The sequence below is a fragment of the Apus apus genome, chromosome 18, assembly GCF_020740795.1.
Source record: "Apus apus isolate bApuApu2 chromosome 18, bApuApu2.pri.cur, whole genome shotgun sequence".
Classification (NCBI taxonomy): domain Eukaryota; kingdom Metazoa; phylum Chordata; class Aves; order Apodiformes; family Apodidae; genus Apus; species Apus apus.
Window position 1 is genome coordinate 3,813,329 of NC_067299.1, and position 15,531 is coordinate 3,828,859.

The following is a 15,531-nucleotide window of genomic DNA, read 5'->3' on the forward strand; positions in this document are numbered from 1 at the left end:
TGCTGCTATTTTCTGGGCATCGGGCCCAATTTTTGCTTCATTCTGTCTTGAGTCCACACTGCGTCGTGGATGCTGCACCCAAAGATGGAGCCTGTGTGGATGAGCACATCCAGGCTGCTCCAAACCCTGAGGCAGCTCTTCGTGCCACCCATCATCCTGCCACCAGCAAGGTTTTCAGCCCCAGCCACACAAATGTGAAGCAGGTATTATTTCCATCTGAATTAATTTGCTAGGATTAATATGCTTGGATGTGGGAAGAAGGTTAAACTGTCTCAGGGTGGATCCACTTTTGGACCGTGCTGGAAGAGAGCAATTTGTCTCCTAGAAGAGAGGCATAGATCTGCTCTGTGCAATAGGTAGGAGCCACCTTGGAGGGAAAATATGGCAGAGGTACAGCGGAGTGTCTGAGCAGGCTCCTGTTTACTCAGATCATTAGAGCATCTGTGTGCATCATGTGTAGGTGCAGAGCAATGACAAGTTTGGATGTTTCAGGAGACAAATGTTTGCCTCCCAGTGAGAAGTAAATTAGGTTAGTTTGCCTAGTGTCAGTGTGTCAGGAGTCAAGGAAGTTAATGAACATTTACTAAAATCTGACTTAAAAATTGCCTTTGTTGTAAGACAAAAAGATTGGGTGTCATTTTACTGGGGTTTGGGGAAAATTCTCCAAAGAATTGAGGTTTGTTTTTAATAGGCATCTGCATGCCAGCCTGCAGGAGACTGCAGTTCTGTGTGCGTTGATGTGGGATCTGTGTGTTGTTGGGTTACCTGGCAGTACCAGCTTGACATGGGGGTGGGTGACCAGTGCACAGTGTGTCCCAGCTTCCTGCCAGACCCACCATGCCTGAGCCACCTGAAAGTCTGCACTGGGGCAGTTGCTCCTACAAAATATTTCAGACACATTTTCCCATGCAGGGTGAGTTTCTGTGCAGCATTTTGCACTGTCTTCTCACAGCATCTGAACACAGGAGATAGGTAAAAATACCAGCTTGAGACCAACTCCCTGAGCAAACCACAGCTCAGCATTTACCAGGGAGCTTGGGGCCAGTTGTGGGGAGCCTGTGCCCTTCCTACTGGGTGACGAGGCCCCTTCCCTGCCCGGATAGGTTCTCAGAGGACTGCTGAGTGTGGCCAAACTGGCCATGGGCCCTGACCAAGCCCCTTGCTTGCTCCTCAACATTGCATTGCCCTGTGCTGCCTGGGAGAGGCTGTGCTGGCTGTGCTGCCACAGAGTGCCATGTGTTGCTTCAGTCCCTGGTGTGTTCCCAGCCCCAGAGGCTGGTGCCGCGCTCTGGTGGGGATGTGGCTGTGGGCAGCCATGGCAGCAGGATGCCAAATCCAGGCTGCCCCTGGGAGCGGCGGTGCAGCTGGAGCTGGGAGTGGGCTGGGTGCTCAGTATGCAGCACAGCAGCTCCCTGGCACAGCCCCACAGCTGGCCGGGAGGGCACTGGGGCTGCCATGGCCCCCAGGGCTGGGACAGCTTGGCTTCCTTCTCTGCAGGGCCCCAGGGATGCAACACAACAGGACAGTGGCTGCTGACCCCATGCCATGGCCTTCCCCCCTCTGGAGAGGTCTGGTGAGGACCAACCCGCTTTGGCAGTGAGATGGGGTGAACGAGCACAGCGAGGTGAGCTCTGACCCAGCTGCTGCTTCCCTGCCCCCCGGGCGCAGCGCTGCTTCACTGGGGAAGGGGCGGGGGGGGCTGGCTGGCCCCGCTGGTGGCCATGAGCACGGGGCGGCAGGCCGGCCACAGCCCTCATTCCTCCGCTGCTGGTACCGCTTTGTTGCTAGCTGGTGACATCACCCGAGAGCCCACCCCCTGCCTCTTATCCATCTCTCCGTCTCGCTCACTTATTCACAGGCAGCGCTGGCAGGAGCAGGAGCTGTGCGAGAGCCGAGCTGGCGGCAGCAGCATGCGCGCGGCTGAGGCTCAGGGTGTGAGAGCCACCTAAGGTGCCTGCCGGAGCATCCCCCTCGCCTGCCGCTTCTTCCCCCGGCGGAAACTTCACAGATCCCTCCCGCACGGTCCGGGCTTCTCCGGGGGAGCTTGGCATCGACAGCCGCATGCATGACACTCCGAAAAGGAGAGAAAATGACCATAAGTATCCAGGAGCACATGGCAATTGACGTCTGCCCCGGCCCCATCAAACCCATCAAGCAGATCTCCGACTACTTCCCCCGCTTCCCCCGCGGGCTGCCCGCCGCCGTTGGCCGCAGCGGCGCCCTGCGCTCCGCCGTCAGCCAGCCCTCCGTCAGCCCCGCCGAGGCGCCCCGCGAGGAGGACGAGGACGTGGACCAGCTTTTCGGGGCGTATGGCACAACACCTGCCGAGCAGCCAGCCAAGTCCCAAGCACCTGAGGAGGTGGTGGACCCCGAGGGCTACGAGTCCGACGACTGCAGTGAGTTCCTAAGTTTCTGCGGGAGTTTGGCGGGTGCTGGGGGCAAGGGTGGGGTCTTGGGACTGGTCTTACTGCCTAAGCCATGTGCCCTTCCCAGCTGCTGGCCACACTGTCCATCCGTGGGATTACATTGCAGCAGCGAGAAACCCTTTTGGTCTAGTCAGGCAGGCTGTCACAGCACGGCTTCGGCACTGCCCCTGGGTGGAAGGAGGCCCTGGGAGTGTCCCTGCTGCAGCCAGGCTGGATGCTGAACCCAAACTAGGGAACTCTCCCAAGAGCCACCAGTTGCTGGGCTTTGCTGTTGTGGTTGATGCACTTCTCTGCCTTGTCCCTGCTCAGCTCTGTGCCTCCAAAGGCTGCCAGCCAGGCTCAGACCCCTCGGTTAATCCGTCTCGGTGGTGCAGGCTGTTCCAGCCACCCTGCTGATCAGCGGGCGATAGCTCCAGCATCGCCCAGCTCCAGATCGGGGAGATCTGTTTGGAATGACATCCACAGGGGAAATCTCTGCCCTTTCCCTTGCCCGACTCTGGTGTGTCATTCCTCACTCTCTGGCTGCAGACAGACCCCTGCATGAGACCAGGGGGGCTTTTGAACAGAAGGCTTTGGTTCTGGCAGATGCAGGTGTTTGCAGCCAGGTTTAACCCCTCCCCACCCAAAACGTCCTTCCTACCCAGCACGGTGCAGCTCGCAGGCTGAAAAGCAGCTGCTGTCTGGCTGTGCCAGTCGTGGTGGCTGAGGGAGTGTTGCTTTCCTTGAGGTGGGTTAAAACACAGTATCTCGATTCACCCCAGCCTTTAGGGACCAGATCCTGCAAAGGGTTGAGCACAAAGTTGAAAACTGGGAGATGCTGAGAAAGGGGGAATCAATGCTGCTGAGCGGGGCTGCGGGCTCATTCTGGGGAAGGGGGAGGCTGAGGTGTTTATGGCCCAGGGGCTGGACAGACGGTGTCTTTCCCTGTGTAAAATGTCACAGCCCTGTCTCAGCATCACTTCCTCGCTGCTGGGTGCTGGGCTGGCCTGGGCTGCTACCTTCTGTGCCAGACCCTGGAGTGTGACCCCAGGGAGAGCTCCCCAAAGGGCTGTGCTTGCTGCAAGATGGCAAGGCCACCCCCGTGTCCCCCTCTGCCTGCTGACCTCCAGCTCCGGGTGAGGCTGAGGCTCTAGGTGCAAGCCCCAAACTGAAGCTCCCTCTCTCCATACCCCAGTGCTGGGGTCACACTCTCTTCAGAGGAGGCAGCAGCCACTGCACTCCTGGGAGAACATCTCTGCTAAGCCGTGTTAGTCCCAGCCAGGCAGTTACAGTTACAGTTAACCGGATTTGGGTTATTTGCTGCTCTAATTATTAGGTTGTATTTGCTTATCCCAGCAATAGAAATGGGACTAACTGGGCTTCAGGGGCAGAGGTGTCTGTGTGAGCCAAGGTGCTCAGGGCCCTGGGCTGCAGCGGTTTGACCAGGTGACTTGTGGGGAAATTGCCCAGGGTGCTGCCTTCTGTGTTTAGCCCTGCTGGCAATGCTGGAAGCAGCTCAGCTTAGTGCTGGGGGCAGTGGGTGTTAATCTCGTCCTGGCTGGTGTTATGAAAAGTGCTTCTTGCAGTGTTAACAGGTGTCAGGCAAACTGCTGAGTCTGTGGTGGGTTTTCCGCTGGCAAAGGCACAGCGGTGCTAGGAGCAGAGTGGGGAGGTGGGACTGTTAGTGTCACATCTCTGGGGACAGCACTGGATGGCCCCAGCCACTCTCAGGGCACTGCTTGGCATAAATGTGCAGGATGATACTGTCACTCCTCCATGTTTAGCAGCCAAGTCACAAAGCCAGACAAGGGCTCACTGGCCCCATTTCCCAGGCGGGAGCTGGGAGGGGACTTGTGTAGCCTGACTGGAGCCGTTGGCTGCACTGGGGAGTGTCTTTCAGCTCCCTGTGTTCCCGACGGGTGATTCAGGGCTGCTGCATTAGTCACCTGCACTAAATTTGCCCCAGGGAACCTGTCTCTGCCTGTACAGCAGGATAGCGTCAGGGGTTTGGTGGTGTCAGGTCCCTCTGGAGATACGGGGTTCAGGGAGCTGACCGAGGTCTCTGGGGACAGTGGTGTTGGAGCCTGGGTGCAGGCTTGCTGGACAGAGGCACATCTTGCTTTACTCCCCAGAGATGTTCCCAGCACAGCCCATGGAGAGGTGCAGGGAGAGGGATTTTGGCATGGGAGAAGGAGAGGACAGCTCCTTTGTGTTTGTCCCACCTGCCTGCAGGTTCCCCTCCTCCAGCACCAGAGCCATGATGCTGGCTGGGTGGGTGGGAGGAGTAGAGCTGCCCCTGCCTGGAGGAATGCAGCAGTGTTTGTCTGGGTTTACCCTTGTTGTGGTTTTTGCCCAGGGTTACTTCTCCAGCCTGGTGTTTCTGAGTTTCCAGCAGCACTAGGCTGATGGGTGATGGGGCTGTGTTCCTCGGTCATCGCAGCACTGCAGAGTGGCATTGGGCAGGGACTGGAGCTTCCAGCCTCCTTGCCCAGCTTCCAGATGGGATCTCTCCAGGATTGCTGGGAACCCAGCTGAGGTGTGGTGGGGTGGGAGGGGACCCACTAACTTGGGTGTTCACCACAGGCGAGTGGCACCGGTCACTGGGAGGCTGTTGCAGTGGCTGGAGTTGATGGCTCTGGGGTCAGTGGGGCTGAGGCTAGGGCTTGGGGCACTACAATGTAGCCCTGCAGAGCTTGGGAGCACAGTGCTCAGCAAAGCTGTGGAGGTGCCAAGGAAAACAAGCATGGTACCTATGGGGCAGCCACAAGCAGCCTGTTGAATGCAGCAGGGAGCAGGCAGGGCTGGGGAGCTGATGGAGCAGATAATGAGCAGAGACATCAGGGCTTGGCCTTTGGAGTGCTGGGAATTGCATGGAGCCAGCCTTTCCCACAGACCTGCCAGCAGCGATGCTCTGAGGATTTGCAGGGTCATGGTCAGCAACCTCTGCCATACCAGGGCCTTTGGGAGACCCTAGAATAGTGATTCATCACTGCCCTTTACCTCCCATTTTCCACCTTTGCAGGGGCTCTCCAGGACTGGAGCCCAAGTTGTGCAGAGCTGGGCTCTTCCTGCAGCAGGTTTGTCCCCAACGGAGCTGCTGAGGAGGGCAAGTGAGGCAGGAGAGGTGGGGAAATACCAGTTTGGTCCTAACCCTGCAGAAGGGTGGTTTGGTGCTGTTGGACCAGCACTGGTGTTGGTTGTTAGCAGAGAGGAACAGCAGGGATTTGGGGATGGGAAGATTGGAGGGGACTCACTCCTGCTGCCTTAGGACACTCCGCCTCTCCCCTCATCCTTGGCTCCCCTGGCTGCTGCTTGATGACAGCAGCAGTGCCCTGTCCCCTGGGGTCCCCAGCCACCAAGGATGCTTCCCACCCAGCATACTGCCAGGAGAACTTGGTTCCCAAGAAAAATAAGCAACTGCCAGCTAGGTGGCAATGTGCCACCTGTGAGGAGCTGGGTCTCGCCTCCCTGATTCCCGCAGATCCCTGCCCCTCCAGCAGCCGAGCATTCCCCTCTGCAGCACCAGCGTGAATTTGTACCTGACATTTTTTTAAGGTCTCTGAAATCTCTGCATGAGCAGCACAGAGGCAGAAACATGATGCCTCTGAGAGAGCGCTGCCCTGGCTGCTCTCACAGGTGGGACAGTGCTGGAGGGAGCAGCTTCCTTCTGCAATGTGCAAGGAAGTTTCCAGCCCCTGAAGAAGGGCTGAATTCTCCTAAGTTTGCCTTTGGAGCGAGGCTGTGGCCAGTGCTGAATTTCCTTCCTCCTCTGTATGTGTTTGGCTCTGGGGTCGGATGGGTAGGCAGCCTGAGAACAGTGAGGTTGCAGTAGGAGCTGATTTGATGAAACAGCAGAGAATCACGGAATGGTTGGGGTTGGAAGGAACCTTAAAGATTATCTAGTTCCAACCACTCTGCCATGGACAAGTTTCTGGAAGAGCTGCCATGTACCTATTCCTGCCAGTGCTCCAGGGCTGTTTGTGTATGTACAAACCCAGCCAATTTTAGAGTGTTCCCAACGTTATTCCAGGGAGGAGCAGGCTCCCAAGCTGCAGCAACATAAAAACAACTTCTCCAAACTACAGCTGAGAGGCCTGTCCTGATGCACGGCTGCTCGAGAGGCCTGTGAAAGCAACGCCATGGAAGTTATTTAGGAAGACTCTAGAGCGAAGAAGATAATTAGGCAGGCCAACCCATCATGCAGATGTTAATTACTGGCTGCTTCAAGATGTAAAGAACAAAGGTCTTAAAGGGTGCAGGGTTTGCAAGTCACCTGACAATGGTTTTGGCCAGACAGGAGGAGGCAGGAGAGACAAGGGGAAATGTGTGTTGAAACACTGAGGATATTTACTTCTGAAATGCAGCTCCTTAGCATATTCTGCCACTGCTATTTATAACCTTTGAATCGTCTTTTCAACCCAGATAAAGCCAAAATAAGTTGTGGGGTTTTTTTTGTTTGGTTGGTTTTTTTTTTGTTGGTTGGTTGGGTTTTTTTTAGTCAGGAAACTAAAATCACTGCTGATATCGGCAGAGCCTGGAGAACTGCTTTGCCAGCCATACCATGACCCAAGCTGCCTATTCCAAAGAATTGTGTCCAGGCACTGGGCAGTGCTGGTCCCGAGGTGTAAGGGCACTGGGAAGCTTGTAGCCCTCCCAAGGGAGATGCGGGGTGTTGGATTAGCTCCTGTCTGGTTTCCTGTGGGATACCCAGCTATCAGGAAGGTGGTGGCATGGGGTGAGCTCTCGCCCTTTCTGGCTGGCCACCCCATCAGTGGTCCAGGTGGAGGCTGCACATCGGGTGCTCCTGACTCTCTGAGGAGCCTTCTACCTGCAGAGATGCTTCTTCCCACGGGGTGACCATGGCCAAGGACACCCTGAAGTGCTGGAAATAAATGCAGGGCACCCAATGAGGCCAGCACATGAAGGTGAGCTGAGTCTGTCCAGGCATCCCTCTTCCAACAGTGACGGAGGGAACATATGGGCTGTGGCCTCCAGCATCTCTGCTAATGAAGGAGCCATGCAGCTGCTGATTAACAAGGGGCCCTCCTCCTGCCCAGCTCCCTCCCTTCCCAGCAGCCTGTCCAGCCTTCACCTTCATGCATGGACTCAATGATCTTAAAGGTCTTTTTCAACCAGAACAATTCCGTGATCCTGTGTTTCTCCTGGTCCTGACATGCAGGAGGGAGGATGATGCTTGGCTGGAGGAGGGAGGCTCCCTGCCCCGTGGCAGCTCTGCCACCCTCATCCCTTCACTGACACCCCTTGCTCCAACGCACTTAAGCCCAAGGGGTTCCTAGATCTTTCATCTTTGTATTTAACACTGAAGGCAGTTTTGGGGGGTTGCTAATTGCAATACTGTATTTCATTAGAGGAAGAGAGAGGGAGAGATTTGAAGGCCATCTCTAAATTGAAATTGCTGAAAGTCTAATTGCTGCTGACATCAGGGACCATTTAGTGCTGTAAAACATAATTGCGTCTCTGAACTGTTCTGAGCAGATAAATGTTGCTCTGAACACTCCTCCTGGAGAAGACAGAAGAGCTGATGAGCATCCATCAACCAGCCTCTCAAAGAAGCAGCTCCATGTTCCAGAGCTTACCAGGGGCTGGCACTGTGTCTCTGAAATAAAGAAATATTAATTGCCATAGATTTTAAGTGGAAAAACCCCATGACAAGGCAGGAAGCAGGTGCAAGAAAGAAAAGTTTGGCTTGTTCCTCCCTCCTGGTCCTGTTGAATTCAACCACATCCGTGGAGCTTCCAAGGAAGGAAGGTCTCTTGCCTGTGTGTTGGATCTGGTTGCTGCTGGGTTTTTATGTAGTACTGGGAATGTCCTGCCCTGCCTGTAGCAACAGAGCAGAGTCCCATAATGCTGTCAACTGGCACCACGTGGTCCAGGCTCTGGCTGGAATGTCCATGTCCCAGTGTGGTGACTGCCCCTGGGATATATCCCAAAACTTCCCATCGGATGCTTTTTTCATGGAGTAGTGCTGGCTGTGGGAGGCTGCTGGGACTGCTGGTGCTGTTTTCCAGGGGTGACTCTGGGGGTTTTAAGGGAGTGCCTCCCACCTGAGGCAGGGAGTTGGTCCTGGAACTGCCCCATGCTCACTGCTCCATCATGTGCTGCTGGACCTGGACCGGGTGCTGCCTCACCCAGGAGGTGAGAGCACACAAGGCCACCCACCAGAGCCATCTTCAGCAGCTCTGCTTGGAAATGGCAAGAAATAATTTCAGTTTCTCCTGAGGAGTCATTTACTGACATTTTACATGGGGCTGTAAGTGCACAGAATTACTTGCTGCCTTTCAGGACCTTTAAAATTATCTCCATTGCAGAGGAAAATTAAAGCAATGGAAGAATAGGAGCCTATCTTTTATAGTGCATTATAAAATACACCCAGTCTGAAGGTTACGGAACCTCTGCTTTCTCTAAGGGAGAGCTAATCCAGACAATCCCCAGCAGTCTTTTTACTGCTCCACTCTGATCTCCCTGGCACAAAATCCGTGAGCAGATTATCTTGGGAGCAGCAACACTGATAAGCAGAAGGACTTAAGGTTTTGGACTTCTTTTTAATTAGTTCTATAGTGCTTTTTTTGTGCACACGTCAATTTCTCTCAGCGTAGAGTCTTGCTGGGCTTTTTAATGGCAGGAGCAATGTGAAAGCTTCTCTGGCTTTGGAAGTTAGGAAGTCCACTAAGTCACTGGTTCCCTCATCTACAGGCTGTGCCAAATCTCATGGGTCCTTGCTGCAAGCACTGGTGCTTCTTCCATGTCTTGAGCACCTCTTGGGCTGAGAAACTCTTCTCCCTAGGTTGTCCCATGCCACCGAGGGGGCAGATCTGCCACCTTGTGTGGGCCAGGCAAGGGCATGTAGCCTGCGAGGACAGGGGCTGGAGAGGGGAGCAGAGCATGGATTTATCACCATGTTTTGCCTTTCATCCTGCAGGTATAAATAGAAGCTACTTCAGCCTCCCCATCACCCTGGGTGCTGATGGGAAGTGTCAGCAATAAACAATTTCTGCCGACTCCACCAACCCGGGCGGTCGCGGCGCGGTGCCAGGACACCAGGCTGCCCGTGCGCTCCCCGTATCCCAGGGCTAAGCCCAGAGACTCATCTGCCAGGTATGCTGGCCTCTAATAATTTTTTGGCCCACTGAATTAATCAAAATGCCCAAAGGTCAGTGGGGGAAGAGGCTGCATTCCTGTGCAAGTCAGATTTGTTTTCCCTTTTTTAGAGCCTGTGTTAAATGCCAGACCCTGGCTGGCACCTTCCCATCAGTCTCTCCCAATTCATGAAGAGAGGAAGGAGGGTCAGAACCTGCTAATGAGTTCAGCTCTCCTAATGGTTATTTTATCATTGGAGCAGAATAATTGTAATAATAATGATGCATCGTGCCTGCTGCCTGGAGAGTGCAGAGCTGCCTTTGTAATGCCTGACAAAGATGTTTATTTATATTTTTTTATTTGCAGCCTGTGTGATTAGAGGGCAGCACTCAGAATAGCCCAGTCGAGTTAAATGCATCTAGTAACAGTGCTTCGAGTCTAATTGCTGCCCTTTTCTTTTTTAGGCACTCACTACCCTAATTAAGAGCACAATTGAGTTGCATCTCAGCTGCCAGGACGGGTGGGAGGGGGAAACCAGTCAAAGAAGGGTGATTCGGCCACTTTGCAGAGGGCCCTGCTCAGAGTTGCTTCATCCCTGGAGGACTGCTGCAGTCTGGGAGTCTTGGGCCCAACCCTGCTGGCTGGAGGTGGTGGAATTCCCATGGCAGGGCTGGTTGTGCTGCTGGCAGTTTGCAGGAGTGGTGATAACGGGGAGACTCGTGCCTTGTTTTGGAGTTGGTGTGTCTGGCCGCTCGCTTGGTGTGCTCCCTGCTCTGGGAGCACTGGGCTGGGTCCTGGGAGTGTTCCCATGGAGTTTTTGGGGACTGCAGGGCAGCTCTCACCCCTGGCTTCAGCTGTCAATCTCCTGCCTTCTCCTCGGGCCCCTGAGCAACCCTGGGGCCAGTCTGCCTGGGAGCAGCCAGATAGGGACATGGGGAGCTAGAGCACCAGCCTTGTCTCCACACCCTCGCTTCTGCTCTGGATCTGTCCCCAGCAGCACATCCCCAGGGGTTCTGCTCCTGCTGAGATGTGTCCTCAGCATCCACTGCCCCACTGGGTCCTAGCTCTTGCACCAGCACTTGCCCTCAGCTCTGTTGCAGCACCTTATCTGTCAAACCCCAGGTTACCTTGGTCCTTTTTGTCATCATACAGACACAGTTTTAAGCAATTAACACAACACATTCTGCTGATGTTTCCACATCCCTCTGCTGAAGGCAGACCTTTCCCTGGGAATCAAGACTTACCAGCAACAAAAAGTGTCCTTTCAGAGAGGAAAAACCCTCCAGGGCTGGAGGAGATCCAGGGACAGAGCCCAGCAGGGCTGCACCGTCATCCCTGCCCTCCCATCTGCTGGCAGCTCTGAGATGAGAGGGAACTTCTCAAGGTTTGCTCATGGACTGCCAGCGCTGGGACCTTAGTCCCCATCTGCTAAACAAGTGTCTGCTGCTGTGGGATGGTGTGGTTGGAGTTGGCCTTTCTTGCTGGACAGGGGCTCCCTGCTGCCCTCACCCCTGGGGCGGGTTGTGGCACCAAGGGGACAGGAGGTTTTGTCAGTATTTCCTGGCCCAAGTCTGTTTTCACGCCAAGCTTTTAATTTGTTTTATAAATTGCCAAATCCAGCAGGCTAAGCCACGGGCCCCCTTCTGTGATAAAAATAAAATAACAGCTTGATCTTGGGAGGGCCGAGCGCGGGGCTGGCAGGAAGCGGCTGATTAAAGGGCAGGTGGAAGTGATGAGGCTCCGAAACCGGTGGCTTCGTCTTCCGCTCTTGAATGAAAACGCAGATTTGCTGAGTTTTACTGACTTTGCTTTCACCCGTGTGCCATGCAGGCTCCTGGTACACCCATCCTGCTGTGGTGGGCTATGCTGGGCCCCAGGCTGGTGTTGTGACCCTGCTGGACATGGTGGTGAGATGCCCATGGTTGCGAGTGCAGGCAGGGGCCAGGCAGCCACCAGCTGGAGCACCAGGGTGCTTTCCTCCTCCTTGCGTGACCTGGAGCGAGCTTGGCTGGTAATAGCTCTGGAAATGCCCACTTGGGCCAAAGCCAGGGGTGATGCAGACAGTGTTGCAGGTTTGGCCTCACCTGTTGTTGCTTCCCTCTCCCCTGAGCCCAGGTAAACTCCACCAACTTGTGACTTACTTAAACCAATAGCTAATGTGCCATGAAATTACTCCAGAACAAGGGGTGGGGGTTACATTATTCTGACAGAAATCTCTGCATATTTGCTCTGCTTTGAAGGCAAAGTATTTGCTCCAGAGCAATGATATTTGTTTGCTAGCAGGCAGACCTGAATCTCACTTGTTTTTGGGTTGGAAGATCACTGTGAAATTGCAGCAAGAAGGTTTCAGTCCCCTGAATATCTGCTGCCTCCCGCAGTGCCTTGCTGCAGGGGCTGTTGATGCTGGGAAAAAAAAAATCACCTTATTTCCTACCATAAAGTTTGTCTAACTCACCTCCCAGGCAGCAAACCCTGCTTTGGTATTAAGCAAAATTGTTCTGCTTTTTATTTTGGATTCATTTTTTTCCCCTGCTCTGTACCCATGTGCTTGGCAGGAAGGTGCAGTTACCGTGGAAACAGCGGTGGGATGCTGCACAGTGGCAGGGCAGCTCTTGGGCAGACCCTTTTGGGAAGGTGGGCATGGAAAAGTGAGGGTCCAGAGCCACCCTGGAAGTTCAAGACTGGTGGCAGGCGAAGCTGTGCTGGGGGAGATGCCGCTCCTGGTCTGGGCTTTGGTGTGCAAATGAGGCCCAGGAGCCTGGAGAAGGTTAAATCATGTTGTTGGAAAGGATGTCTTCTTAAGGCTTTTCCTCTGCTTCGATTTAGCATGACTTGCCTACATCATGCAAAGGGAAAGGATTTCTCAAATCAAATATACTTCTATTGCTGAGGCTCTTTTGGTTTGTCCTGGTCTCCTACCTCTTCCCTGTGGTCACATTCCAGGAGCTGCCCCTTTGCTGCCCCTCCTGGGTTGCAGATGCTGTAAGGAGACACTGCTCTGATTAAAAGCTGTTGGTGTTTTTAATTCTAAACATGAAAGTATTGCCATTCTCACTGGGTTTAATTTACAGTTTGCAGCCAAATCGGAGCTGGGAAGTGATCCCATTGGTGGCTCACTTGTTTGAAGGAGTCAATATACAAATACATATTCTGGGAATGCCAGCAGCAATGGAAGGGGGGGATGTACTGTCAGGGGGTCTCAGTTGTGTCCCAGCCGTGCCTGGATCTTCCCAGAGAAGAGCCTCCAGCCCCTGTGGTACAGGAATCTACTGGCTGTAGTGGGGCTGCTGATAGATGGGGGTGACCCATGGGAGAGCCCACAGGGGTGAAGTCTCAATGCTGGCTGTAGCTGTTCATCCCTCTTGCTCCTCTCCCAAGTGTGTGCCAGCCCCTCCAGCCAAATATGGGGATGGCCACCAGCCTCCCAGCATGAAGCCATGTTTCATAATAGGGCTCACAGGGGGATGCTTTATGTTTTATAACGTCTGCAGCCATTTCTTTAGCATCTTCATCCACTCCTTTTGTGTTTAGAGGAAGAAGAGCCAGTGTTTGCTGGGCCCTGCAGGTTAATAACATCTTTTCTCCTTTGCAGCTACTCTGGGGACTCTGGATTTCAGCCTGCTCTATGATCAAGAAAACAACGCTCTGCACTGCACGATCAATAAAGCCAAGGTACGTCTCAGCGCTGGGCGTGTGGACAGCAGGGACCAGCTGTGCCTGGAGCTGCCCACCCTTGTCCTGCACGATGGGGCCACCAGAGCCCTGCCAAACCACAAGGCCAGCCAGGTGCTGCAGCTGTGCCAAGCGAATGCAGCAGTGAGGGCAGTACGTGGGGACAGCCAGGTGTCCCCCACTGGGCTCTGGTGTCCCCAGCTGCAGCCATCCCTTTGCTAGCTCCACTTCCAACCCGACACCCAGTGCTTCTGCCCTCTCCTTCCCTTCCACCCCTTCCTTTCAGGGCATTTCCAGTGGGATGGAGACCTCTGTTCATCCCTGTGACAAAATGGTTGCAGCTATTGATGCTTTTTAGAAGAGCACCCAACCCGATGTTGTCATTTAGTTGACGCTGTGACCGGCTGTCAGTTTATAAATGGCTCTTTTAAATGCTGCTAATCATTGCCACAAAGTGCTCTGCCTCAACGCCTTTGCTGTCTGCATGATTGAAGCAATTACGGTTTTTTGCACATTTTGGAGCAAAACCAGATAGCTGAGGTCCTGATTCTGCCTCTGGGCCTGTGGAAGGTGCTTCTGGATGCTTCTCAGTTCCTCTCTGCTTCATTCAGCATGGGGACCAGAGCAGCCAGTGCTCCAGGTCAGCATGGCTGGGCCGCAACAGTATTGGGTTGGTGGAAGACCTCAGTCCCTGTAGAACTTTTGAAGGGGTGGAGGGGTTTAGCAGAAGACAGGAGAAACTGCAGGAGAACAGGCTGTGAGCTGAGCCCCCAGAGGATCAGCCCATGCTGTTTGCCTTCATAGGATGCTCCTCTCCCCTCCAGCTGCAACTGGCTTGTTTGCAGCCCCCACCCCATAGCCCCCTGAGCTGGGTGCTGAGAATCTGCATCCCTACGCCTGGGTTTTCCCTGTCTGGAGTAAGACCTGAAGCCCGAAAGCTTGGCTTTGAGGATGAGGGTGGGGGCGTCTTCCCTAGCCGACCTGGAGCTCCTCCTGGCCAGGAGAGGGGGAGCAGAGCACGCACAGCTCCGGGGCAGGGAGGAGGCACCGGCAGGTTTTGCTTCCCTCCCTGCCTGTCGCCTGTGAATCCTCTGGCAGCCCCTGGGTCAGGCTTCCCTCGGTGTGCTCGGGAGCGGTGCCAAGGAGGAGGTTTCTAATTAGGTTTGCAGTGGGAGGAAGACGGGGAGGAAGGAGACCTTGCAAACTGCAAGCGCTGGATCTAACAGCAGCGAGAGCAAAGGCAGGGCTGAGGAAGCAGAGCCCCGGTCCCTGCCGTCCCCCCCCCCTGGCTGTGCGGGAACAGCAGCTGCTGAGCCCATCCCACGGCGCTGGGGGCACCTGGTGGTGGCAGCATCGCCCCTGCTCCCGGAATGGGGGGACAGATCCCCCCCCTTGCTGCTCTGACATTCAAGCGTTCGAGCCCTGTTCATTTCCATTCTGCTCTCATTCTCCCATTTTTCTCTTTTATTTACACTGCCATCTGCTCGCTCTCATTTCATCTCTCGCCTGGGGAAAGCTGCCAAAACTTGACTACAAAAAGGTAAGGGCCAGGCCCCGGCTGCCGTCGGTGGGAGCTGGCATTGGCCACGTAGATGGTAGCTGTAGTGTTGGAGAGGAGGGGACACGGTGGCCAGGGAACACCAGGGCCACAGCACAGTGCCAAGACCTGCGTTGTCCTTGGATCCAGGCTGGCCTGGCTGGTGTCCTGGGGACGATGTCTCAGGCCCCCAGGGAAGGTGCCATCAGGATGTGTCCCAACTACAGAAGCTCATGGAGCCTCTTGCTGCCAGCAGCTGTTAAAACCTGGACTGTTTCAACCACATGAGAAGCGTTTTTCTTTCTCCCTTCAATAACCCCTCCACATAACATTTTTTCTCCCTTTTGATCTTTTTGCTTCTATTTATTTTAATCTCCAGCAGTTTTATATCTGCTGATGTCCCTCAGAAGTCCCATTATTGGCTCCTGGGGAGTGGGAAGGGGGTTAGTAGGCTCTTGGCAGCACCAGCAACAGGTTAAATCCAGTCATTTGTGCTTCACCACTGATTTTCTGCCTTGGAGCCATCAGCTGCTCTATTGTGCAGGAGATTGGGGGGTTGCCTTGGTGGCAGGTGCCTGGGGACATCTGAGGTAGTTCTCAGTGTATGTTCTCAGCAGAATCTGCAAGATGCTGGGTGTAACCAGACCCTCAGGCCAGCCTATATCCCACGTTTGGATGGAATAGGGAATGAAAGGTTTGCTTTGTTGTGGGAGGTATGGATGTGGAATTGGTAGCTGTGGGGCTACCCCCAGCCTGGCTGCTTACACCAGGAGCTAGGCACTTGGTGCCTCAGTTTCACTGATCTGCCCTGCCATCAGG

At 54.5% G+C, this 15,531-nt stretch overlaps 1 protein-coding gene across 1 annotated transcript in view; it reads left to right on the forward strand.

Annotated features, from left to right (window-relative positions):
- The window catches only part of DOC2B (double C2 domain beta), a 33,534-nt gene continuing 18,003 nt past the window's right edge, over positions 1–15,531 (forward strand). Inside the window, exons 1-4 of the mRNA XM_051635604.1 lie at positions 1–203; positions 1,498–1,624; positions 1,859–2,396; positions 13,096–13,175. Of these exons, the coding sequence (XP_051491564.1) occupies positions 2,066–2,396; positions 13,096–13,175 (411 nt within the window). The 5' untranslated portion in view covers positions 1–203; positions 1,498–1,624; positions 1,859–2,065. The remainder of the gene's footprint in view (positions 204–1,497; positions 1,625–1,858; positions 2,397–13,095; positions 13,176–15,531) is intronic.